This window comes from Vombatus ursinus, unplaced genomic scaffold (genome assembly GCF_900497805.2).
Source record: "Vombatus ursinus unplaced genomic scaffold, bare-nosed wombat genome assembly UNPS02014775.1, whole genome shotgun sequence".
NCBI classification, from domain to species: Eukaryota; Metazoa; Chordata; class Mammalia; order Diprotodontia; family Vombatidae; genus Vombatus; species Vombatus ursinus.
The window spans coordinates 9913191-9937985 of NW_020954553.1; the positions used below are offsets into that span (position 1 = coordinate 9913191).

The following is a 24795-nucleotide window of genomic DNA, read 5'->3' on the forward strand; positions in this document are numbered from 1 at the left end:
AGATGATCTGAAACTGTTTATAATGCTAATGTTGGTTGTAGGTAGCGTTGCCCATCGTTCCACTGACCTCATCTCCATTTTCTTTTTTTTTTACATTTTTAAGAAATAAGTTTATTTTGGTTTATCAACAATCACTTCCATAAGCATTTGAGTTTAAAATTTTTCTCCTCCCTCCCCAAGACAGCACACAATCTGATAAGAGGCTATACATTTACATTCCTACTAAACAATTTCACATTAGTGATCTTGTAAGTAAGAATTAGAGCCAGTAGGAGGAACCACCGGAAAGAGGAAACAAAACTCACCAGAAGGAAAAAAAATAGCAAATGGTATGCTTTGATCTGCATTCAAACTCCGTAGTTCTTTCTTTGGATGTGGATAGCATTTTCCATCACGAGGCCCTTGGATCGTCTCTGTCATTTTCAAGGTTTGCTGCCCTTGACGTGAAGTTGGGAGTACTGACCCACCATCACACCATTAGAGGCATGTGCTGAGTTGGTTTTGGTGGAAGTGTAGGCTTCATGCAAAAAGTAGAGATAGGAAACTTTTTTTTTTTTGGTGAGGCGATTGGGGTTAAGTGACTTGCCCAGGGTCACACAGCTAGTGTCAAGTGTCTGAGTTCAAATTTGAACTCAGGTCCTCCCAACTCCTAGGCTGGAGCTCTATCCACTGCGCCACTTAGCTGCCCCAAGAGTTGGACATTTTTAATTATGAAATGTCAAATATTGTGGTACATCACAGATCTCCACAAAGAATCAGGGTTTCCCGTAGCCCTAAAGGCGAAGTGAGAGGTGTTAGGTGAGCTCTGAGGGATCTGTAGGAGGTTGTGGACAAGAATTAAACAGGATGAGGTGGTGTGATTGGGTCACAATTTCTGCTGATGAGCTGACTACTTTTATGAACTGTATCAGTGCCTTAGCATGTCAGATGACTTGCAATTATATATTCTGTTCACTGTACCATCCAGCTGCCTCCTAGTAGGGGCTTTAATAAGTTTTTGGAGATTGATCATTTTAAGTATTGGGACCATTAAGTCTTGTATAGGCAAAATAAGATGGTAACTGAAGATTTTTTAAATTCAGTTTTATTTTCAGTTCCAAATTTCTCACACCTCTCAAAAAGCCATTGCGATTACATATAGTGATGCAAAACATTCCCTCATTAGTCATGTCCAGAAAAAAAGAAAATAAAATATGCTTCCATTTGCTCTCACAAGTGTGTCAGCTCTGTATCTGCAGGTAGGTAGCGTGTTTCATCATGAATTGTTTTGGAGTTGTAGGCGGGTAGTGTATTGGTCAGTATTGCCAAAGTCAATAGTATTCCATCACATTATCCACAATTGAAGGGCATCCCCCTCAGTTTCTAATTACTTGCCACCACTTTTTCTTCAAACTTTGGGATACAGATCTGATGCTGGGTCAGAGGGTATGCAGTTTTTTTGGAGTAGTTCCGAATTGCTTTCTAGAATGTTTGAACTAGTTCACAGCTCCACTAACTGCATGCTGTGTACCTGTTTTCCCACAGCCCTTCCAGCTGTGATTTTCCATTTTTGTCATCTTTGCCAATCTGATGGGTCTGAGGTAGTAACCTCATAATTGTTTTAACTTGCATTTCTCTAATAACAATTTAAAGCATCTATTCATGTGGTCATTAATAGCTTAGAATTCTTCCTCTGAAAATTTCCTATTCACATCCCTCGATCTTTTTATCAATTGGGGAATGGATACCAGAAGATCTTAAGAAGCAAAGAATCCTGGAATTCTGGGGTGTATTAGCTTTTGAATCAATGTGCGTAACATTTGCCAAATACACTATTAGTAATGTACCTGGAACATTCAATTATTCAGTTTGTCCCATGGAGGAATTCCCACTCAGGTGTTTACCTCAAGTGACTGAATCATTCTTTGTTTAATAAGGATAGTCTACAAGGACAGGTTGAACTGTCAACAAACCATGTTTGAAGAAACCAAATGAATGGGGCCACAACCTCTGGGAGCACGAAAAAAAACAGTCTTACAGCTGCCTAGAAATCTATAGCCAGCAATCACCGGCCTTGGCCAAAGTCCAAAACTGAGTGCATCCCCAGAAATGGGGCAAAATGGATTCAGGAGTTCTCACTGAGAATTATGAGCACCACCCACCTCATAATGATTGAGTGGTAGCTCACGAACACCACTTGGGCCAGCCACTACTCTACTGTAGCCCATCCTTACACAGATATTTTGCCAGCCCCTGTACACTTGTAAACATAAAATCTTTGAGTCCATTTTTAAATAGTTTTTGAATTTGAAGATGTTCATTAGGTTGGGGAACTGAGACATGGGTTGAGCAGTTCAAACGGTTTCCTGGCAAGTTTTTGGAATGTATGAATGGTCTTTGGAGTTAATGGCTCCGCCCTTACCAGAGTTCTTGAGCTATGGCAGGGTGATCATTTGACTGGGATGTTCAAAGAGGGGATTCTTGTAGTTGGAGTATAAGACCCCTCAGCTCCCTTCTAACTTTTGTAATTGTGAAATGACACCCTTTGGTCTAGTGCCTCCCTTTGAGCAAGATTATTCAGTGAAGCCTTAAAACTGCAGGGTTTTAAAGTAATTGAAAAAATAATTCCCTACTACAAAGTTTACTGATCTTAGCATAGACCTTTCACCATTCTAGTTGCTTTACTCTCTATGCATTGCAGTTCATCAGTGTCCTTCCCAAATCATGGCACCTAGACTATTTCGGAAGTGGTCCAACAAGGGTGGCAGACAGAGGGAGGGGCTATTCCTTGAAGCTTTGCCTGTCCATTCAGTCCAGCACTGAAGTGGGTTTTCTTTTAGTTGTCATTTCATACTGTGGACTCACTGACCTTTAGCTCATAAAAACTCACAGTTCTTTTTCAGATAAACCAATCAGAATTTTAGAATTGGAAGAATTCTCCCTGTCCATCTCTCAAGTCCCCATAACCAACATTTTGACAAATGGACATCTCACAATGCTTGTCTAACCAAGCCTGTCTTGTTGTATTTGTGACACTGATTCTTTTTTTTTAATTATTTTTAGTTTTCAACATTCACTTCCATAAGATTTTGAGTTTTAAATTTTCTCCTCTACATATATAGGCTCTACATACACTTTTATATTAAACATATTTTCACATTAGTCATGTTGTAAAGAAGAATTAGAAGCAACTGGAGGAACCTCGAGAAAGAAGAAACAAAACAAAAGAGAGAGCAAATAGTATGCTTCCATCTGCATTCAGTCTTACGCAGTTCTTTCTCTGGATTTGGATAGCATTTTCCATCAGGAGTCTTTTGGAGTTGTCTTAGATCTTTGCATCGGACATCGATTCTTTTAACCCAAATGACGTAAGACTTAACTTTCATCTGTTTTAAATTTCATCTTAATGGATTTAGGCCAATGTTTTAGCTTATGAAGATCTTTTTGGATCCTGACCCTCAATCAGTGTTAGCCCTTCCAGTTTTGTATGAGTTGCAAATCAGGTTAGCATAACTTTCTTTTTAAAGATAAATTTTTACTGATATCTTTTTCTTATGTCACCTAAATTTCCTCCTATTATTTCTTCCCCCCCCCCCTTTTTTTTTTTGCTTAGGCAGTCTGGGTTAAGTGACTTGCCTAGAGTCACACAGCTAGTAAGTGCCGAGTATCTGAGGCCATATTTGAACTTGGGTCCTCCTGACTCCAAAGTCAGAGCTCTATCCACTGCGCCACCTAGCTGCCCCTCCCTCTTCCTTTCAAAGTGTCATCACTTATAGCAGATGGATTTTTTTCCTGCGATTTTTGAGTGAGCTATCATGTATTTGCTGTATGTGTGAAATTCCAGAATGTAGTTATTAATTCCTAATGATTTCTGTTTCAGGATGGATTTGAACTAGATACAATAAATAAGGACTTATGTGTGTCTGTGTTTATATGTTCTTAAAAAAAAATCAAAACCACAATAAGGAAAAAAAATCTGACAATATTCAACAACAGCTGATCCTTCCCATCCCTCCAGCCCCCTTCTCTGCCAAGGAGAAGGGTAAGGTATCTTCTCAATACATTTTTATCAAGATCATGGATAAAAATGTTAAATAGCATAGGGCCAAGCTCAGATTCCTGGGGCCCTCTACCACAGAGTGCCTTCTGAGTTGACATCCAGCTGCTGAGTCCACCCAGTCAACCAGTTCCAAATCCAACAAATTGGTATTATCTAGCCCCCGTCATTTCTGCAAGAATAGTATGAGGTAACTATCAGAAGCTTTGCTAAAATCTGAGTAAACTATATAGCATTCTCACTTACCATTTTAGTAACTGTCAAAAAAGATCATAAAGCAAACCAGTTCTTGATAAAGCCACGCTACTCTTTGTGATCCTCTCTTCTCTAGATGTTCACTAACCATCTCTAATATTTGCTCTAGATCTTTGACTAGAATTAAAGTAAAACTCATTGGCCTATGCTTTGTCAAGTCCATTCTCTTCCCTTTTTTGAATATTGGGACATTTGCCCATCTCTAATCCTATGTACCTTTTCCAACGTCCAAAACAAAGAACTAGCCTCTGAGGTCACCTAAGCCAGTTCTGGTAGTGCCCAGTGATGCTCCTCATCTGGGTGAGGTGACCTGAACTCATTATGGTTATCTGAGTCCTTTTGTTAGCTTTTCATTCAGGCAGTAGATAGGCATTTAAGTGCCAAAATATGGGCCAGGTACAGTTGGGTGTCAAGTCCCTATTAACTGTTTTTCTCCCCCTTTCTAGTTCTCTTTGGCAGAGAAAATCAGCAAAATAAAAATTTAGCATCTATGTTTTCTGTTGTCAGTTACTGATCCATCTACATTGAGTAATGGTCCTGTCCCTTCTTTTAGCTATCCTCTTTCCTCCAATACACCAAGAACTAAAAGTAAAAAACAAAAACTTTCCTTGTCTTAAACATTCTTCACTTGCATCAGTTCTAGCCTTTTTTTTGGTGACTCCCTTTAGGGTTTTCTTGGCAAAGATAGTGGAGTGGTTTGCCATTTCCTTCTCCCGTTCAAATGAGGAAACTGAGGCAAGCAGGGTGAAGCCACTTGCCCAGGATCACTCAGTTAAGTGTCAGGATTTGAACTCATGAAGAGGAGGCTTCCTGACTCCATGCCTGGCAGTATATCCACTTACACTACTTAGCTGCCTCTATCCTTCATTACAAACTCTTAAAGATAGTGGTCATTCCCTCCCCCAACCACCCATTTTCATCTTAGTAGAGTCATCCCAGAGTTCTAGACCTCCAAGGCCCTTTTGGATGCTGACTTTTGTTATCCATAATGTCTTCACTTCCGGGTTGGCATCACCACAAATTTGAGCACCATACTGTCCATTCCCTTATTCAAGTCCTGGATAATAGGTTCTACAGCCTAATGCCCTAGGGCACTCCACTGGAGACCTTCCATTTGATGTGAATGACTACTCACTCCAGTTAACGAATACCCTGACTACCGGGCCATTACTCCTCTATATGTTTCGTCTCCCTTTATTGGAATGTAAGCTCCTTGAGGGCAGGCACTAAAAAATTTTTATGACGACTCCTTCAAGTGATTACCTCAGGGCCACTGTAAACATCTGAATGCTGTCCATTCCCCCTTCTTCACTCCCTTCTCCCTCACGAAAACGGCGATTTGTGACGCCATTCTCGCTCCAGGCTGCGCCTGCGCACAAATCCTCCTCTTAGCGTGGCCAGCCTATGGCTGCAGAGGAACCCAACGCTCTCGGCCTTCTGGGCCTGGGCGGAAATGGGGGCGGAGGGAGACGTCGACTTCCGGATGCGCAGCCCGATACAAGATGGCTGCCACTAAGCGGGTCTTATATGTGGGTGAGTAGAATTTCACGTTTCTGGGTTGGGGTCGAAGTCCAGGTTTCCAGCAGGAGTGGTTTTCTACTCGGTCCGTGGATGTTGAGCCGGTGAGGGGATTCTGGTCGGAGGCCTTTGTGCTTCAGGCCTGGTAGGACAAGGGAGGGAGCTTGCAGGGCTAGTTATCGCGAGACCTGGGGGAAGAGGGAGCGCGCGAGCCTTGCTGACCACTCGGGGCGGGGTCCGCGCTGTTTACGCTGAGGGGCGGGGCGCGCGCTGTGAGGTTGGGTGCTAAGGGCGTCCTGAAGTTCTACCCCGCATGCGTTCAAGACAGTTTGTTCCAGCTCTAAAAGAGTCTAAGGGCGCATGTTGTTCAGGGGTTTTTCAATCGTGTCCAACACTTCGTGACCCCATTGGGGTTTTCTTGGCAAAAGTACTGGAGCGGTTTGTCATTTCCTTCTCCAACTCATTTTACAGATGAGGAAACTGAGGCAAAGAGGGTGAAGTGACTTGCCCAGGGTCACCCAGCTAGTCAGTGTCTGAGGCCAGATTTGAACTTAGGTCTTACTAATGCCAGGCTTGGCCCTCTATCCACTCTGCTGCCGAGCTGACAGGGGCACATAGGGGACTTTAATAAAGGGCTGCTGAGTGACTGAATGCTTGTTCACCAAGGACCTCCCATGTTGAGGGCAACATTGCAAAAGCCTGCTTTCTTTCCAGCTTCTCTTCTCTCCCCTTCCCTGGCTCAGACTAAACTTTCTCAGGAACCCATCTGTCGTTTTTCTGCTTAAAACCCTTCAATGGGCAGGCATTTTATTTTGTTTTATTGTATATTATTTTTTTAGGCAGTTGGGGTTAAGTGACTTGCCCAGGGTCACACAGCTAGTAAGTGTCAAGTGTTTTGATCTGAGCCCAGATTTGAACTCAGGTCCTCCTGACTTCAGGGCCTGGGGCTCTATCCACTGTGCCACCTAGCTGCCCCAGGACAGGCATTTTATAAAGCCCCTTCCCATTGGGCTGTGCCCTGAGGGTTACAAAACACAAAAGGCAAAGAACCCCTGCTCTCCCAGCAGCTTACAGTCTACCCTAGGAGACAACACGTACATATATAAGTATATGCAAAACATAAAATGAGCCCAAGATAGTTTGGATGGGCAGCAAAGGCTGAGTGCAGAAGGTGGTGCGTGAGCTGCATTGTGAAGGGAATCAGGGACTTTAATAAGCAGGAGAGAAGGGTTGGTAAATTCCAGGCATGTGCAAAGGCATGGAGATGAGAGAGCTAACTAGGTGATCCTGAGCAAGTCGCTTGACCCTGTTTGCCTCAGTTTCCTCAAATGAAAAATGGGGAATATAATAGCCCCTACCTTCCAAGGTGGTTGTGAGGATCAAATGAAATAATTACTGTAAAGCACTTACCGCAGTGCTTGACACAGAGAAAGTGATAAGTAAAGGTTAGCTGCTGTTATTGCATACATGCCGTTTCCCTGTCGTGGAGGCAAGGTCCTTACCAGGGCATAGCCCGTCCGCTGCGTCAAGCACGCTGCTGGCACACGGCAGCATGGAGTTAGAGCTTTAAGCTCCAAGGGACCTTGGAGGTTGTTTTGGTCCAAGCCCGTCCTTTTATGGATGAGGACACGGAGGCCAAGGGGCTTGCCCAGCATGGCCCGGCTTAGGCCTTGGGTTGGACTCTTCCCGATGCATGTGTGAAGGGAAATTGCAGAGGAAACCTTTGGTTCATTTCCAGGCGGCCTTGCAGAGGAGGTGGATGAGAAGGTCCTTCATGCTGCTTTTATTCCCTTTGGAGACATCACAGACATTCAGATACCGCTGGATTATGAAACAGGTGAACACGTGTATTATGTCTTTTCCTTTATTTGAGGGAGAAGAGTTCAGAAGTGCCACAGAAAAGCTCAGTTATCCTCTGTGATTTGTCGGGATGCTCGGGGAGAAGGGCAATACAAAAGAACAGCCGTGCCTTAACTGAAGGGTCAGGGTTTTGGGGTGCTATCAGACCAGCGGCATGGTAGGGAGGGCACTGAACTGGGAGTCGGGACGAACAGGGTTCAGATCCCACCTCAGATACTTAAGAACTCTGTCGTTCTGGCCAAGTCATTTCACCTCAGGAAGGCTCAGTTTCCTCATCTGTAAAATGAAGCTAACAGTTGCACCAGCCTCACAGGGTCCTTGTGAAGTTCATACAGAATGAGGTATGTAAAGTGCTTTGCTGGTCTTAAGCCCTCTGTTAATGGGAGCTCTTCTAGTCAGGCCCACGGCCCACGGCCCACTACTCTCCACCCATGTCATCTTCTCTCCTAACCCCGTGCCTTTGTGCAGGCTCTCCTCTTGGAGGCCAGGGGGTATTTAGTTTTTTACTTTGTATGCCAATCAGCTAGCATGGGAATTGAATCAAATTCAGATGTGTGTTGGAGTGGGGAGGAGTCTGTCTTAGCCTTTGAGCCATTTTTGTCACGTTTGACTATTTAAATTAAAAACTTTACAGTAGGAGAAAATAATTTAAAGTCTTCATCCATTATTCCCTTGAAATCTGAAGCCTGGTGAGCCATTGACGCTATTTGGCCAGTGGGTCTCCAGTCAGTATGTTTGGGTAATCCGGCCTCCCCAGCAGTGTGGCGCAGTAGAGCGGGCGGCCACTAGGGGGCAGGGACCCCATCGCCAGGACTGCTGGGTGGCCTCCAGCCCAGCCAAGTGGATTTCCATGATCTTCCCTTCCCCTCCAAAGGTGTGGGCTGTTACCATGTCATGATGGCAGTGTCATATTTTTATATGAGATTTCTCGTAATTCTGTGGCACTTGAGTGTTTACAGAGCCCTTCCCTCACAACAACTTCTTGAGAGTAGGGAGTGCCAAAGTTATTATTCCTTTTTTCTCCATAAAGAACTGACAGCTCAGAGAGTTAGATAAATGATTTCCCCAAGCTCGCACAACCGGCGTCAGAGCTGAGAGCCGAGCCGAGACCTTCGCACGCTATTGAACCACTCTGCTGTTTGTCATGCAAGTGTGTATGTTGCTTTGTTCTCTAATTGCCACATGGGTCTGGCCTTTCCAATCAAATTAGGCCCATTTCCACATCAGGGAGCGTGCCCTAGCTTGCTTCCCACTGCGCTGTGTGGCACAGTAGTATGTGCACTGGAGGCACGGAAATTTATTTATTGAATGAATAATCAGTAGTTGATTGAATTATGATCTGTTGCCCAGACAATTTTGTAAGCAGAGGTTAGCAGGACTCATTCATAGCCAGTTACGTTTAAAATTCCGATGTCATCAGACGTATTAACACGTGTTTTCAGTTAGCTGGAGCTGCTTTTCTGCGGCGTTGCCTCTCAAGGTTTCACCATAGTGTGCATGGGGTCACGAGCTCTGGCCGGCCCTGCCGGTCTGGGAAGGCTGAGAATGGCCTTGGTGGCTCTTCGTTGGCCAGAGCTCATCCATAGGATCTGAGCAGCTCAGACAGTCGAGCACTAAGGGTTGTGATCTACCCAGTATGTCTTGATCAAGACACAGAGCTGTTGATGTATTAAAGTAAGATAGCGGCTGCATTTCCAAGATGTTGGTCATTCTTGGTGTGTCCTGGCTAAATCAAGAAAAGTTCATGGACACTGTCAATTCTTAAATGGGCTAGATAGCAGCATTGAAAAGAAATACTTCCTGATAAAGATTTTTAGCAATTTCTCATTTTTTTCTTGAACTCCATTGGTAGCAGCGTGTCTTATCATTAAGTTATATTATCTAACTATTCCTTTCTGTATTCTCTCTTAGAAAAACATCGAGGATTTGCATTTGTTGAATTCGAGTTGGCAGAGGTGAGAAACAGGAGTAAAAGGTTTTTTCGATGTTTTTTGGTTTTACATCATCTTCAGTCCCATACACGTCCTTCCTTATCCCCTGCCCATAACCACAGAGCTGTCCTTGTTAGGAAGAAAAAAAAACAACCAGTTCAGCAAAAGCGACCAATTCATTTTCTGAATCTGGTAGTATATGCAGTATTCCATGCCCACAGTCCCCCACCTCCGCAAAGAAGGAGGAAGGTGGTTTTGCTCCTGCCTTCTTTGGGGATGAGCTTGGATGTTAGAATTACCCAGTATGGTTTGGGGGTTTTTTGAGTGGGCGTTTTTTCCATCTCCATTGTGGTCATGGTATATATTGTTTTCCCAGTTCTGGTTGCTTTGCTTTATGAAGTTTGTTGGATTTTGCCGTGATTGTATCAAATCTCATTGTTGTCTTACACTTTGTGTAGCTGCTCCTCAGTTGATGGGCATCTATCTACTTGAGAAGCACACATTAAAGCTTTGAAAGCTTTAATTTCCCTTGGTTTGTCTTTTGACTGCAGAATGAGCCATTCTCCCTTGGGGCCGCTTCTTGGAATATGCTCAGACACATGAGGGTTTTTCAGTGGAGATCCAAGTGAAATGTGTGCAAGCTTTCAGGGTGAACTTATTTTCATTTCAGGAAGCCTTGATTAAGCACCTGCTATATGCAGGACACTGCCCCAAGTGCTGGGGATACTGAGACAAAAACAAAAAATTGTGTGCCCTCAAAGAGCTTATATTTTATGAGAGACTATATAATAGGCATGCAGGTAAACAAAGAATATACATCTGTTTTGTATAAAGAGTATGCCATAAAGAATATACAAAGCAATTCACAGCAATTTAGCAGGGAGAGGATGCTAATAATGGGCAGTGGCATGGAGGGAGCTGGCCCAGGAAAGGCCTGATGGAGGGGGTGGTTCTGACCTGTGCTTTGAAGGGGCCTTCTGGGAGATTGTCAGAGGGGAGGGAATATATTCCAGACATGGGAGACTCCATGTCCAAAGACACAAGATGGGATAGTGTGTGTAGAGAGCAGCCATCAGGTCCATGGGACTGCAGCAGAGAATGAAGGGGGGGTAATAGTTAAGACTTCGAAGGGAAGTGTGAGCCAGAAAGGCCGTGAAGACATATTAGAGATGGGGTATTGGCAGCTGGTTGGGCATGGGGATTGAGGAAGCCTTCAGGGATGCAAACTCCCCAAGCTGGAAAGATGGCGGAGCCATCGGTGGAAATGGGGACGTTTAGAGGAGGCGTGGATTTGGGGAGGGTGATGTATTGAGTTCTGTTTTGCATGTGCTGATTTTGGGGCATTTACCAGGCATCCTGGTGGTGAAGTCTAGCAGGCAGTAAGTAAGAGGGATAGTAGTTCAAGAGAGAAATTAGGAGTAGATAGTGTAGACTTGGGAGTCATCTGTTTAGAGGTAATAATTGAACCAATGGGCTTACTGACATCACCTAGAGAAAGGAGAGGGTCCAGGACAGAGCCCTGGCCCACCTTAGAGAGGGCCTTGCTTAGATGATTACACGAGAGAATGGTTAATGCTATCTTTTTAAAAATCATAATTTCTACTCAAATGCCCAGTTGCACTGCACTGTAGTTTTTACAGTATGGTAATTAACTTTTTTTTATTTTCTCTCTGTAGGACGCTGCAGCAGCTATTGATAACATGGTATGCATTATGTTCTTTGTTTCTCACTAACATTCCTGTTTAGTTTTATACATTTTAATGACTTAATATTTGTTTCTATATATTGCCGCTCCTCTACTAAACAAACCTCTACTTAAAATAGCCAGTTTGTCTCTATTTCAGAGCTGTTCTTGATTTTTTGGTGAACAGCGGCCTTGATTTAAGGTGGAAAAATCGCCGTATCTCAAAAGCTGTTACTTTGTCCCTGCTTAGTCTGACGTTTACTCCCATAACTTCTGAGCACAGTGAACCCACGGAAAAGATTTCACACATCCTCACGCCTTATTTTAGATCAGCCCTGAACACATCATGGCACCTGCTGGCTCCCCTCTCCATCTTCATTTTACAGTGAGCCCAAAGAGAGTTTGTTTTGTGATGGTCAAGATGCTGTGTGTGTGTCTGTGTGTCTGTGTGTGTGTCTGTGTGTGTGTGAGACAGAGAGAGAGAGAGAGAGAGATTAATGGAAGAAATCACAAGGACACCTTAGAAGAGTTTGTGAGTGGTTCCCCGTAATCCCTCTGCTATAGGAGCGAGAGAGTAGCTTTGGCGTCAAGAAGCCCCCAGTTTCCTGTCCTGCTTCTGATACTGACTAGCTGTGTGGCTGTTGCCACCAACTTCTCAGTGCCCCAAAACTCTTCAAAAGAATAAGTTAGAGACACCTTACCAGTACACATTGGGTGAGGGGAGTCCCACACTGGGAGTTCTTCCAACAAGGAAATCACTGGACTAGAACCAGAAAACCACCAATGAGTATTAAAAGTTCAGTTGTGGTAGTTGATAGACTGGGGGTCATTCTGGGTCCTTGAAACACCAGCTCTGGCAGGTTCTCCCAAGCCAGGCTCTCAGGGTAGACTTTTTGTTTGTTGGCTGAGGTGGGAGAGCTCAGCACCACAATGGCTGCAGAAGGGTGGTGGTGTCATTCAGGCCATTCTTGCTGACTTTCTGCTAAATTAGAGAGGGGGTTGTGATCTGTAGCAGAGAGAGTACTGAAAACAGATGAAATTTCAAGTCCTTATAGTATGATAATAGTGTGTGTTTATCATGTACCATTATCATAGATTTTAATTATGATAAGCATTATATGCATCATCTTTTGTTAGGAAGACAGAAAAAGCAATGACACTTCCATTTTACAGATCAGAAAATGAAGTGGAAGAGAGACAATATATAGAAACAAATATTTGTTACAGGTTAGATTTGTTACAAATTAGAAAATGGTGGGTAAGGGAATGTCCCTGACTTACATCCCTATTCTGTAAGATACTGCCAATCCCTGTTGTACAAAGGTAGATGTGACTGTAGACCCTGCTTTGGAGGAGCTTAACGTCCAATAGAGGTAAATGATATCTACCACAGAAAGAGCAGATACAAAGGATACTTTGGTAGGTGTAAGGGAATGTGCCGGCCAAGTGTTTCAGGGACTGTGAGGAGGGAGAGGTTACTTTTGGTTGCAGGGGGCAGGAGTGGGCCTGGAAGGTTTGGGTGGGGTGGGTAGGGAAGGGGGAGTAGGACCTCGAGGTATAGTAGGTTAATTGGTTCTTGAAGGAAGGGAGGGACTTAAAAGGTTTTAACATACTATGTCATTGTTACCATGGAGATGGGGTAGCAGCCTGAACATGGAGGAGGAAGAGTCAGTCTGGCAGCATATGGAGAACCTGAAGGAGTGCTAGGGGATAAGGCTGGGAAGGCAGGTTGGAGCCACGTTGTGAGGGGTGACAGTGTACTCCATAGGCATGGGAAGGGTTCGAAGTAAAGAAGCAGTGATGTGCTCTGCATTAGGAAGATTTGTCTGGGTGGTGCTAGGAAGGGTGGATTGGAAAGAGAACACAGGAGAGCCAGCTGTTCAAACAATGTGGGCAAGAAGAGATGAGGGGCCGTGGGGATTTGAGCCATTCACAAGGTCTGACCCCTGATTGGGTTCATACAGTGATGAGGTGGGAGGACGAATTAAATGTGACTTCAGTTTTCAAAGATAATGATGATGCTGTTGATGGGAAGAGAAGTTAGGAGGAAGGGTAGTTTTTTGGGAGGAGAGATAATGAGTTCAGCTTTAAACCTTTTGAGTTTGAAGTGGCAGGTTCAAACCAGCACTTCAGCAATCCTGTCTTCCCCCATCTCTGAATCCCTTGCCCGTTTGACCTGTTATCATTTTTGCTCTGTGAGGTGGAGATAGCCAAGAGACAGCCGAGCTCTGATAAAGCTCGGCAGGGAGAGAGGTCGATTTGGGAATCCCCCAGAAGGTAGCAGGAACAAAGATAGGAGTGGGTGCATTGAAGAAAGGGTACAGAGAAGGGACAGGATGGCCACAGACAGGCCTGGGGGAAACACCTACTTTAAAAAAAAAATTTCAATACATTTGATCTGGTTCAACAAACCACTTGCCAACAAACCCCTACACGGTACATTCCCTGAAACCTCCTAATGGCATTATCCCACCGATAGTATGTTTTACCAGTTGTAAAGTGATATAAAAACGGGTGCTCTGACTTTGCTAGTTTGACACCAACGTTGTCCTTTGTATCTGGCCTTGTCCCAAATTTTGTTGCTGCCTAGTGTTGACTCTGCTTACTCTGTATTTGTATATTGTTGTTTTGGTGCCATCTTTTCACTTTGTATTACTTCAGTCATAGAGGCAGCTAGATGGTGCAGCAGATAGAATGCAAAGCTTGGAGTCGAATCAAGATTCAAATCCAGCCTCAGACACTTACTAACTGTGTGAATGGGCAAATCACTTAATCCTGTCTGCCTTAGTTTCCCAGCTGCAAAATGGAGGTCATAAAGCATCCTTTCCAGGGTTGTTATGAAGATCAGTTGAGGTGATGTTTGTAAACCATTTAGCACAGTGCCTGGCACTTAGTAAGTGTTCTTCCTTTCTTCCTTCCTTTCTCCCTTTCTCCTTCCCTTCTTTCCTTCCTTCCCTCCCTCTCTCTCTTCTTCCCTCCATTCCTTCCTCTTTCTCCTTCCCTTTTTTCCTTCCTTCTCTTCTTCTCTTTCTTCCTCCCTAACTCCCTTCCTTCCCTCCTTCCTTCCTTCCTCTTTCTCCTTCCCTTTTTTCCTTCCTTCCCTCCCTCTCTTTCTTCCTCCCTAATTCTCTTCCTTCCTTCCCTCCATCCCAGTGACACAGTGGTTCTCTGAATTCTAATCAGCTTCATACTTATGCTGTAAGAAGATGCCCCGTGTTTAAGGAGGTGGGAAGAGGAAGACAAGGAGCCAGACCACAGGTCAGAGAGAGAGTACAAGTGTGGTGCTGGAGTGGAGAAAGGAAAGAAAGAATTTGATTTGGTGATGAGTTTATTAGTAACCTTGGAGAGAGCAGTTTAAACAGAATGGTGAGACAGAAGCCATGCTGTAAAGGTAATGAGGAGTCGATGGGTGTAAAAAAAAATAAAGCAAGAGTTTTTTTGGTTTGATTTTAAAGAATGGCAGAGAGCTGAACGTGTTTATAACCTGAAGTGGAAGAGTTCAGTGGGTAGACATGGGCTGAAAATGCCCAGGAAGAAGAAAGTGTGATTGACGGGGCCACGGGCATCGAGCAGGCAGGCAGGGAAGGTCCTGGTGAAAGGGCTGGTCTTGGCAAGGAGGACGTCCATGCCACCTCTGAAACTCAGTGGAGGATGAACACGTTGATAGCTTTTAGGGGAATGACCATAGGCAGCTAAGGATGGCTTCAATCTTTCCATGAGGATCTGATTAGAATAAGGAGGAGGAGGTGGGGTTAGGAGAGAGAAGGTTTGAACAATTCTTGTTGAGATTGTGATAGAGAATCTATTAGAAGTAAATAAAAGGATTGCGTCATTGAAGGCTCTGATGAGACTGGATCACATACCTTTGTAGTGGGTTCCTGACTTTCTTCTGGAATGGTCATCCACTTGAGAGTAGGAGGGGAGGAGGGCGGAGAGTAGGAGTTACCCAAGGTTAAAGGTTTGCAGGGCAGAAATGGCAAAAGGTTGGATAGTCTAGGGATTCAGGTGTGGAGAAAGAGTCTTACTGAAGTTGTTAATTACAGGATCAGGACTAGGTAGGGTCGGAAATGAGAGATAAGAACCTGGTTTACTGACCTGGGCAAATAAGGAAAAGGCAAGAGACTTCCTGGCCCCTGAGGGTGAAGAACAGGTATGGGAGGAGTCAGAGGGAGAGAGGTGGAAGAACCAGGAGAGTGTGGTCACTGGATGAAATTTCAGAGCTTAGGATGGTTGGGCTGGAGCTCAGAGGATGAGCTCTGAGGTGGAAACTCCCAGTGGGTGGGTGAGAAAGAAGAGGGCAGGCAGAGGTTGTGGGAGTTAGGAAGGAGAGCAGATTCTGAAGAGCTCGAAGGCCCTCAGAGGTCGTTGGGTCCAACCCAGAACCAAAGAGGAATCCTGGACAAATAAACGGTTGTCCAGCTTTCCCTGAAAGACCTTAGGTGAAAGGGGTAGAGAGTAATCTACCACCTACTGAGGCAGCCGATCCCACTTCTGCCCAGCTCTGATTATTAGGAGCAGCTAGGTGGAGCAGTAGGTAGAGTGCCGGGCCTGGAGTCAGGAAGACCTGAGTTCAGATCTGGCTGTATGACTCTGGGCACGTCACCTAACCCTGTTGGTCTCAGTTTCCTCATCCGTAAAATGAGCTGGAGTAGTAAATGGGAAACCACTCTAGTGTCTTTGCCAAGAAAACCCCAAAGGGGGTCACAGAATCAGACACACCTGAAAAATTGTTAGGAGAAGTTTCCTTCCCATAAGCTTACACCTGCCCTTCTGTAAGCTTCCCCTTTTTGCCCTTAGTTCTGCCCTGGGCGGGTCTATCAGAACGTGAGTGATTCCTCTTCCATATGACTGCCCTTTAGATAATTGAGGACAGCCATGGTGACCCTTCTCCACTTAAGGGTTCTCTTCTCAGGACCAGATAGTCCTAGTTGTTTCATTCTGTCCTCTGGGGGCATGGTCTTCAATCCCTGCACTATCCAGGATGCCTACCTCTCTTGTACCCGTCCTGTCGATGTCTTCTGTAGATGTAGCACCCAGAATCGAACACGAGGGACTCTGGGGACGGGCTGTTAGAAAGCTCAGCGGCGTGGGTGGGCACATCTCCGGAGACACCTGCAGGGAAGCGGACGGGGAGGAAACTGAGCTCCTTCATCGAGGAAGGCAGGAGTGTATGCCAGATGTCGGGAGGTGACAGCGGTGATGATCAGGAGAGCTTAGCTTAGGATGATGTGAATTTCAAAGGATCAAAGGTGGTTCAGTCAAAACAACCGAGTGAGGGATTCGGAGTGTTTATGGGGAGCAGGGAGTACGTTGGTTCTGTCTCCAAGCTCCATAAAATAGGGGAGTGGGAACAGAGGCTACCAGAGATGCAGAGTCAGGATTGAGAGGGAAGGGACCTTATCGACACCCAGCTCGATGGGGAAACAGCCCATGAAGATGCAGAATCCAGTGTCACAGGGGGAGCGGGCAACGCTCTTCTGACTGCACACCCAGCCTTTTGGTGAAAGCTCGATCTCACTTCCTGTGAGGCTGTGGAAGGAACGTAGTAAGGAGAGCATGGTTGATCCCAAAGCCAGAAGGGCCCCCAGTGCCCTCCCCTCTTTTACAGATGGGGATAGTGGGGTGTTGGGACGTTAAGTGACCCTGCCCAAGTTTATACAAGTGGTAATCATCACAGGTGAGGTTTGAACCTGGGTCCTCTAACTGTAGCCAGGGCCTTTCTGTGAAATGGAATGGGGGTTTTCAAGGCTCTAGTAGAAGGGCTGGGCGGGAGCTTGCTGGGTGGGGAAGGACACATGGAGCAAAAAGAGGGCATGGGTGCTTCTCTCTGAGCCTCTGGCTTAACAGAATTGGGAGGTGAGCGAGAAGAGCCGGCCAGCCCAGGAGAAAGGGAGCCAGAGCAGGAGGAGATGGCCGGGAGCAAATGCTCGAGGTGCGGGGGTTTCAGCAGCGTGAACGTCACAGGTCATTGTCACAGTAGTTTTTGAGTTTTACTCTGGTCCTTTTCAGAATGAGTCTGAGCTCTTTGGAAGGACAATTCGCGTCAATTTGGCCAAGCCCATGAAAATCAAAGAAGGCTCTTCCAGACCGGGTGAGTCCGTCTCCCCTCCGTGTCCTTGGGCGCGTCTCCCAAGGCTGATGTTCCTGTGCAGGACTTCTCCCACTCCTGACTGTTCTGGCCCAGTGGGGAAGGGATAACGATGGAGAAAAATACCTGAGCTAGTCCATCGACAGAGGAGCTGAGACAGGAACAGTTGACTTCTCTTTATAGCAAAAATGTACACGTTGCTTCTACTCTGGAGGAAAGTGTTATTTTCTTACTTCCTACCTGTGATTGCTGTTTGGCTGTAATTGGAGATGGGCAATAATATCCTCTTACAGTGATGTAGGACTTTCTGGTTTCTAAAGTGCACTTGTACCAGCCCCCACATGAGGCTGGAAGGGACAGGAATCTCCATCCCAGTTCTACAGTTAAGTAAACTGAGGCTCAGAGTTTGGCAGCTTGGCTGCTTTTGGACTGTCGCTCATCTCGGAGGACAGGCGCCCCCCAAGAAGGGACTTCCCCATCTCCGAGTGGCTGGCTTTGTCCCTCCGTCCCGTTCCTACCCACCAGTGCGAAGAACTGTTTTCTGTACAAATAAAAAAGGGATGAAGTTTTCCATTATTAGCCTCTCTTCTCTCCAGCCGTGAGGGACAAATTGTCCTTCTATACTTGATGACTAAGCAGTGGTGAGCTGGGTGTCCCCACTTAGTGGTCAGTCATCGTTCTGGCCCTCGTACCATTGACGGTGTTTCTTTTCTTTTCACTCAGTGTGGTCAGATGATGAGTGGTTGAAGAAATTTTCTGGGAAGACACTTGAGGAGAATAAAGAGGAAGGAGCATCAGAGACTCCCAAATCAGAAGCCCAGGAGGTAAATGACAGGGCTCAGGCCTTCCTGAGTAGAGACTGAAAAAATTATAGTGCTTTTGATACCGGCCATGTCAGATGGAGAGGAAGAAAGGAAGCAAGCCTTTCCTAAGTGCCTACTGTGCACCAGGCACGGTGCTGAGCCCTTTTGCAAATATTCCACCATTTGATACAATAACCTTGTGAAGCAGGTGCTGCTATTATCCCCATTTTTTTTTAACATTTGAGGAAACTGAGGCGGGCAAAGGTTAAGTGACTTACTCAGGGTCATACGGCTGGTAAGCATCTGTGGCTGAATTAAAACTCACGTCTTCCTGACTCCAGGCCTAGCTGCCTAGGATGGGAGTGGGAAGACCTCGGAGATGGGACGCCAACTTATGATTAATAATGTCAGGAACTTCTGAAGCATTGAATTTTCGAGGGTGTAAGGGTCTTGCTTTGTGGCTGTGGTCTGTAAGACGTGGGTCCTGTTTTTAGCCTTCTGAGATTGAGGCGTCAGTGAGCGCTGAGGGTGTGTGATGTGAGTGTGCATTTATTGAGCACCTGCCCCCTGCTGAGCCCTTCATGTTTTGGGGCCTTTTTTAAGGAGTAGACAACTTTCTGCATGAGGAGCTTATAGCCTAATGGGAGAGTTCTGTGGCTGGTTGTGCGCTAGTCAGCATCAGAGTGTGCAGATACCACAGTGGATCAGGGTCATAACTGTCACCTGGGTTAGATTGACTGGAAAGCCTCTTGAAGCAAGACAGTTCTGGAGGGCGTGGTGTGACAGGCTGAAGATGACTGTTCTGCCTACAGGTGGGTCGGGGAAAGAAGTGAAGGGGAGAGAGTGAGCGTGAGCCAGGTGTTTGGCCAGACCAGCTGGGCAGAAGCAGCAGGTGTAGCAGAAGGCCCCATTAGGGTTAGACAGAGACGTTAGCACCTCCATGCCTCTGTCCTGCTCTCACAGGATCGCCAAAGGAGTGGGTCATGTTGGAGGCCTTCATGGCCTCTTCTCAACACTTCATCATCAGGACTGCAGCCTTACACAAGTGAAAAAAAAATGTCTTTTTTAAAAATTATTTTTATTTATTTTATTAAATATTTCCCAATTACATGTAAAAAATTTTTTTAGCAATCTTTTAAATTTCGAGTTCCAGATTCTCTCCCTCCCTCCCTGCCTTTCCTCCCCCCTTTTTGAAAAGGCAAGCAGTTTGATATCAGTACATGTGAAGTCATGCAAAACATTTTCATATTGTAAAAGAAAACACACAAAATAAAACTATAAAAATAAAGAAAGTAAACAACAGTGTGCTTCAGTCTGCAGTGAGATTATCAGTTTTCTCTCTGGAGGTAATAGCATCTCTCATCAGGGGTCCTTTGGAATTGTCTTGGTTCATTGTCTTGATCAGAGTAGCCAAGGCTTTCACGATCCATTGTCATTATGATAATGCAGTTACTGTGAACAGTGTTCTCCTGGTTCTGCTCACTTCACTTTGCGTGAGTTTATATAGATCTTCCCCAGTAAAGAGTCTTTCTTGACAGAATGGGCAGGGAGGGGTCCCTGGTGTAAGACAATGGTCAAAAGTTTACTTTTTAAACCCAGGGATAACAGAAAGTCTCATTGTGGGTATGCACTGAAGTTTGAAAATGCTCTGTGTGTGTGTGTCTTTGTTGTCTGAAGAAATTATGTTTCTTCACAATAGAAAACAACTACTCATGTTAACATTAAAAACATTTTTACCTTTTTTTTCCCCAGGGAGAGCCTCCAGTCAAAAAGGCGAGAGCCAATCCTCAAGTGTACATGGATATCAAGATTGGAAACAAACCTGCCGGCCGAATCCAAATGCTTTTGCGTTCCGATATTGTCCCCATGACAGTAGGTAGGAGCGAGCTGCCTTAGTTCTGCCCGAATCCTAGCTCTCCTCCACAGCATCCCCAGTGAATGATTAGCCAGCATGTACTTGAAGGCCTTCAGTGACAGGAAACTCACTCCCTATTGAAGCAGCCCATGGCATTTTGGGTGGTTCTAATTGTTAGGAAGATTTTCCTTCTGTGGATCCCAAACCTGCCTTTCTGTAACTTTTCCCCACAGTGCCCCCTCTTGGGCCACGGAGAACAAGTCTGACCCTTCTTCCTTGTGACCTCTTAACATTTGGGGACAGTGGTGGGGGTTAAGATGTGGGTCAAGGATGCGAGCCCAGCCTATGCTGAGGCCAGGGAGGGAGCGGAGCAGAGAGTCATTAATTAATAGAGAATCTTGTCAATAAAGGTTCTCAAAGAAAATCATATTATTTTAAACTAAACTCATTTGATTTTCCCAAACCAGAGAATTTCCGTTGTCTGTGTACCCACGAGAAGGGCTTTGGCTTCAAAGGAAGCAGTTTCCATCGCATCATCCCACAGTTCATGTGCCAGGCCGGGGATTTCACCAACCACAATGGCAGTGGAGGCAAATCCATTTACGGGAAGAAGTTCGATGATGAGAACTTTATTCTGAAACACACAGGGCCAGGTAGGAACAAATTTGAGACTTTCACAACCTCTCATTTTCCAGGAAATCTAAGACTGGGTTATATGGATATCTTTGCATGAAATCACATATGTTGTCAAGTATTGGAATAGGCACATTGTGTGCTTATGTCTGTACACATGCCCAGAGGGCCTGTTCTCAGAGGTTTTACCAGCGGACCACCAGCTCCAGCAGGTCCTAAGGCAGACTGTAAGTTGTCAGAGCCCTGGCTCAGCTCGGGGCTGAGGGGCTCGTTACACTGGCTTGGTCACCACACAGCTCATGAAGCCATCATGGAAGGCAAGGAAGGGTGATGGCCTACCTCAGTGGAAGGAGCAGCCACCCTGAGGAAATCAGCATATGTTTGTATATCTAAATATACACACACATCGTGCTGTGAGCGCCAAGCTGAACGATGCCATAGACAGTATCTACAATTACAAAATGCTTTTAATCTAGCAGAGATGTGCTTTCATCATTCTTCCTTCTTTCCCACTTCCTCCAAAACAAAACAAAACAGCCTCTCTAGGGATATAGTAATTCTGGGATTTGTTTCGTGGGTTGATTATCAAATCGTACTTTGTAAAAAGAAGATACGGATATTGTTGAAGTGGGACATTTTAATAGCTTTGTGGGGACTGGAAATGAGGAGGCTGATGCCCCCTGCGTGGTGCGTGTGCCTGGGCTGGCCCCGTGGCCATCCGCCTGGAGGCGGGAAGCCGCTGAGGGCTCTTTCTTTCTTCCCCAGGGCTGCTCTCCATGGCCAATTCTGGCCCAAACACCAACGGCTCCCAGTTCTTCATCACTTGTGACAAGACAGACTGGCTCGATGGAAAGCACGTGGTCTTTGGGGAAGTCACTGAAGGCATGGACGTTGTACAGAAGATTGAGGTATGAGGACGGGGTTACCTCGGCTTGTTCTCCTCCCCTGGCCTGCTCGCTCGTTGTCCCTTCTGGCTCCCCTATCTTAGTTAGTGACGCAGCCGTCCCGCTTCTTCCTCACTCTCTGGTCCAGCCTTAGTGATCCTTTCCTCCCAGACTGTCTTATGTTCAGCTCCTCCTTTCTGTTCCCACTGCCACCCCCCTCCTCCAGGCTTTATCCTCTCATCCTGGGGTTTTTGCAGCAGCCTACTGACTCGTGCCCTCACCTCTGGCTTCTTTCTCCCCACGATGCAGCTTGTGTACTGTCCCCAGGGTCATCTTCTCAAGCAGGGGTTCATTATAACCTTTTTTTGTTTCCTGGAGCCCTTCGGCAGACTGGCGAAACCTGCAAACCCCTTTTCAGAATAACGCTCTTAAATACATAAGTGAAACACAAAGGACTACAGAAGAAGCCTCTGTAGATAAGAAGGCTGCAGCCTCCAGGCCGTTCTCATAACTACAGTCATTTTGAAGTAATGACGTGTGTAAAGGGTATTTTGAGATAGCTGCAACAGGCGTTTTGTGATATTTGTGATTTCTGCTCATACTGCTGTGGTTTGGGACCTGTGTTCAGAAGTGAGGGAGATGCTAGATTTCAGGTGGAGGTTCGTGACATAAAGATGTAAGGTTTCCCCCTGAGATCTATCCATGGACGCCTCTTTAAAAACCCCTGTTGAGAAGAATAGTTCTGATTGTGTCGGGGTCCTCCTAAAAAGCTTTCAGTGGCTTCTCATTGCCTGCACTACACCTTCCCAACCCTTTAGCCCAACATTCGAGGCCTTCCTCTTATTCCCCAGCGTGTACTCTCTGCCCTGGCCCAGCCGGTGCTCAGCCTCCGAGCTCATTCGTGCTTTCATTCACACTGTTCTGTCCACACAGAGGGTGCTCCCCTGTCAGAATCCTTCCCTCGGGGGCCTTCTTTGGCCAGCCAGAAGGGAGAGCTTTCTTCTTCCTCTAACTCCCAATAGTGTTTGGCCCTCACTGATGGCAGCGCGTGTGTGTGTGTGCGTGTGTGCGTCTAGCACAGAATGCTGACCCCAGCATTCTCGCCTTTTCTGGAGGGATCCCAAGCCTTGGACCTCTCTCCCCTCGGGCCCAGCATCCTCACAGTCAGGGGCCGTCTGCCCTGCCACTGCTGCCCATGTCCTCGGCGTCGTGCAGTCTGCCAGAACCTCAGTACCAGCCGGTCTTGCTGTCAGCCGTGAAATGACTGTGAGCCCCTTCCGTGTTTTCTCCCAGTTAGAATGGGAGATCCTTGAGAGCACACAGTAAGAGCTTAATAGATGCTCCTCCCTTCCATTCGTTTGTTTGTTAAACTAGCGGTTGAGTGCGTAGCCCCATGTGCAGGGAGAGCCCCAAGCTCTGCACTGAGGGGACTCGCAGGAAAAGAGTGAGATGGTCTTTGTCCTCAGAGGAGAGATGGGACCCCTAAGTCAGCAGCTCTGTACAGCGAGTACGCAGTAACTCTGCGGGGCTGAGTAGATGAGCGTGAGAGAGTACAAAGTGCTCCTGGAGGCAAGAGGAAGGAGGACTCAGCTCACATTGTGATAGCTCTGTGTGAGTCTTATCTGAGGGCAGGGCCACCTTTTATAAGAGGCTTCCTCCCAGTGCTTGGCTTAGGATCCAGAACACAGTGGCCAGGTGGGAAATGTTGGCTGAGTCCAGTTGAGCCCAGAGGCCCTTAGAGGGGGGCCTTTCTTGTAAATTAACCTAGGAGCTGGTACGTGATTAAATTTGGGGCTCATCTGGGTGACCATAAGAACACCACAGAGGCCCTGCCAGGCCTCTGTCATCTGTCCTGTTCTCTTTGTACAAGTGCTGGTGTGGTCCCCTGCAGGAGGAGGAGGGGCATGGCTACCTTCCCATAGCATTTCTGAACCTTGGTTTTCTCTTTTTGAAATTGGGCATGATCCTTGTGTATTCACACACCTCACAGGGTGGTTACGAGGAAGTATAACAGTTAAACTCAGGTAAACTGAGGCACAAAGTTTCAAGCATGGTCAGTTTATTGGTAAAGCACAACTCTACCATAAATAGGATCTCAGCTTCCCCGATAAGCTGAGACCCCAAATGAGGGGGATAGTTCTCTTTTCCAGGTTTTGGGGAAGACAGGACAAAGAACAGAATGGGGCAGGTGATTTGGGGTTGGCTCCATAACTGAAGCGTGGGGAACAGTATGATTGATTGGAAGTCTGGTAATGAAGGGCGAGCAATGACCCCTTCTTTCCCCCATGACCGCGAAGTGTTCCTTGTTTGAGTCCACCTGCAAGACAGGGGCCCAGACTTTTTGGCATCCTTGAAGGATAACTTGGTGGTGTAAAGATAATTATGGCAAACCGCTCCCCAAAAGTTAGCTAGATTCCTTGAGGCAAGAATAGAACAGTGATTAGCCAGAGAACTGGGTTTCTAACCTTAGGGCATTACAGGCCAGCTGAATTCTGAGCTAAGTTCAGAGATGGAGACCCATGACTAAAGCAGTTACAGGACAAATCAATTAACTGTAATTAGGATCAGTAAGAAAATGATACAGCATCAACCTGGATCGTTTCAGAAAGTTGATGTAAAAGAGCTCCCGAGTAGATGGGACTGTTAGTCAGGAGCAGGTAGGAGTGTTTTTAGTCCTCGAGAACAAGACTTCTCATATTGGTGGGTGATGTGCTTGGCCCGTGTTCTCCGTGTCTTCCCCTGAGGCCGAGCCTGGGGTCCAGCACATCCGGGTGGAGGGGTGCCAGTAGGTGCCCTGGGTCGGTGATCGTCGTCTTCGCTCTTTGTTTCTCGTTGCATCGAAAGGCTCAAGGCAGCAAAGATGGGAAGCCGAAACAGAAAGTGATCATCTCAGACTGTGGCGAGTACGTGTGAGGGGCTCTCTTCTTTCTCCTCCTGGACTCCCAGCTGAGTCGCACCGGCACAAGCGAGAAGGAAACGTCTGAGACGCCTGGTTGGAAAGGGCCTTGTCCTGTCTGGTGAAGGACGGCCCAAAGCGTGGCGGCCTCGTGGGCCTCCTCGTGAGTGAGCACTTTACTGCGGTCTGCCTGTGGAGACCTGGAGACCTTCAGGAAATTAAGGGGAGAAGATTGCGGATGGATTTCGTGACTCCTTGGGTCAGGAGCCCTCCTACTCGGGGTCTGTTCTGGTCCTGCAAGTGTTGTTTTTGTGTCATTTTTATTGTGTAAAAATAAATTCTAATTTTTCTA

At 46.1% G+C, this 24795-nt stretch overlaps 1 protein-coding gene across 1 annotated transcript; it reads left to right on the top strand.

The window, feature by feature from the left end:
• The first annotated feature begins 5736 nt into the window (after positions 1-5736).
• PPIE (peptidylprolyl isomerase E) lies at positions 5737-24795 on the top strand. Its single transcript, XM_027864741.1, has 10 exons — positions 5737-5824; positions 7548-7646; positions 9581-9624; positions 11277-11303; positions 17294-17375; positions 18096-18196; positions 19928-20051; positions 20498-20683; positions 21429-21571; positions 24392-24795. Exons 1-10 carry the CDS (start codon positions 5794-5796, stop codon positions 24458-24460), a joined length of 906 nt encoding a protein of 301 aa, XP_027720542.1. The 5' UTR covers positions 5737-5793; the 3' UTR covers positions 24461-24795.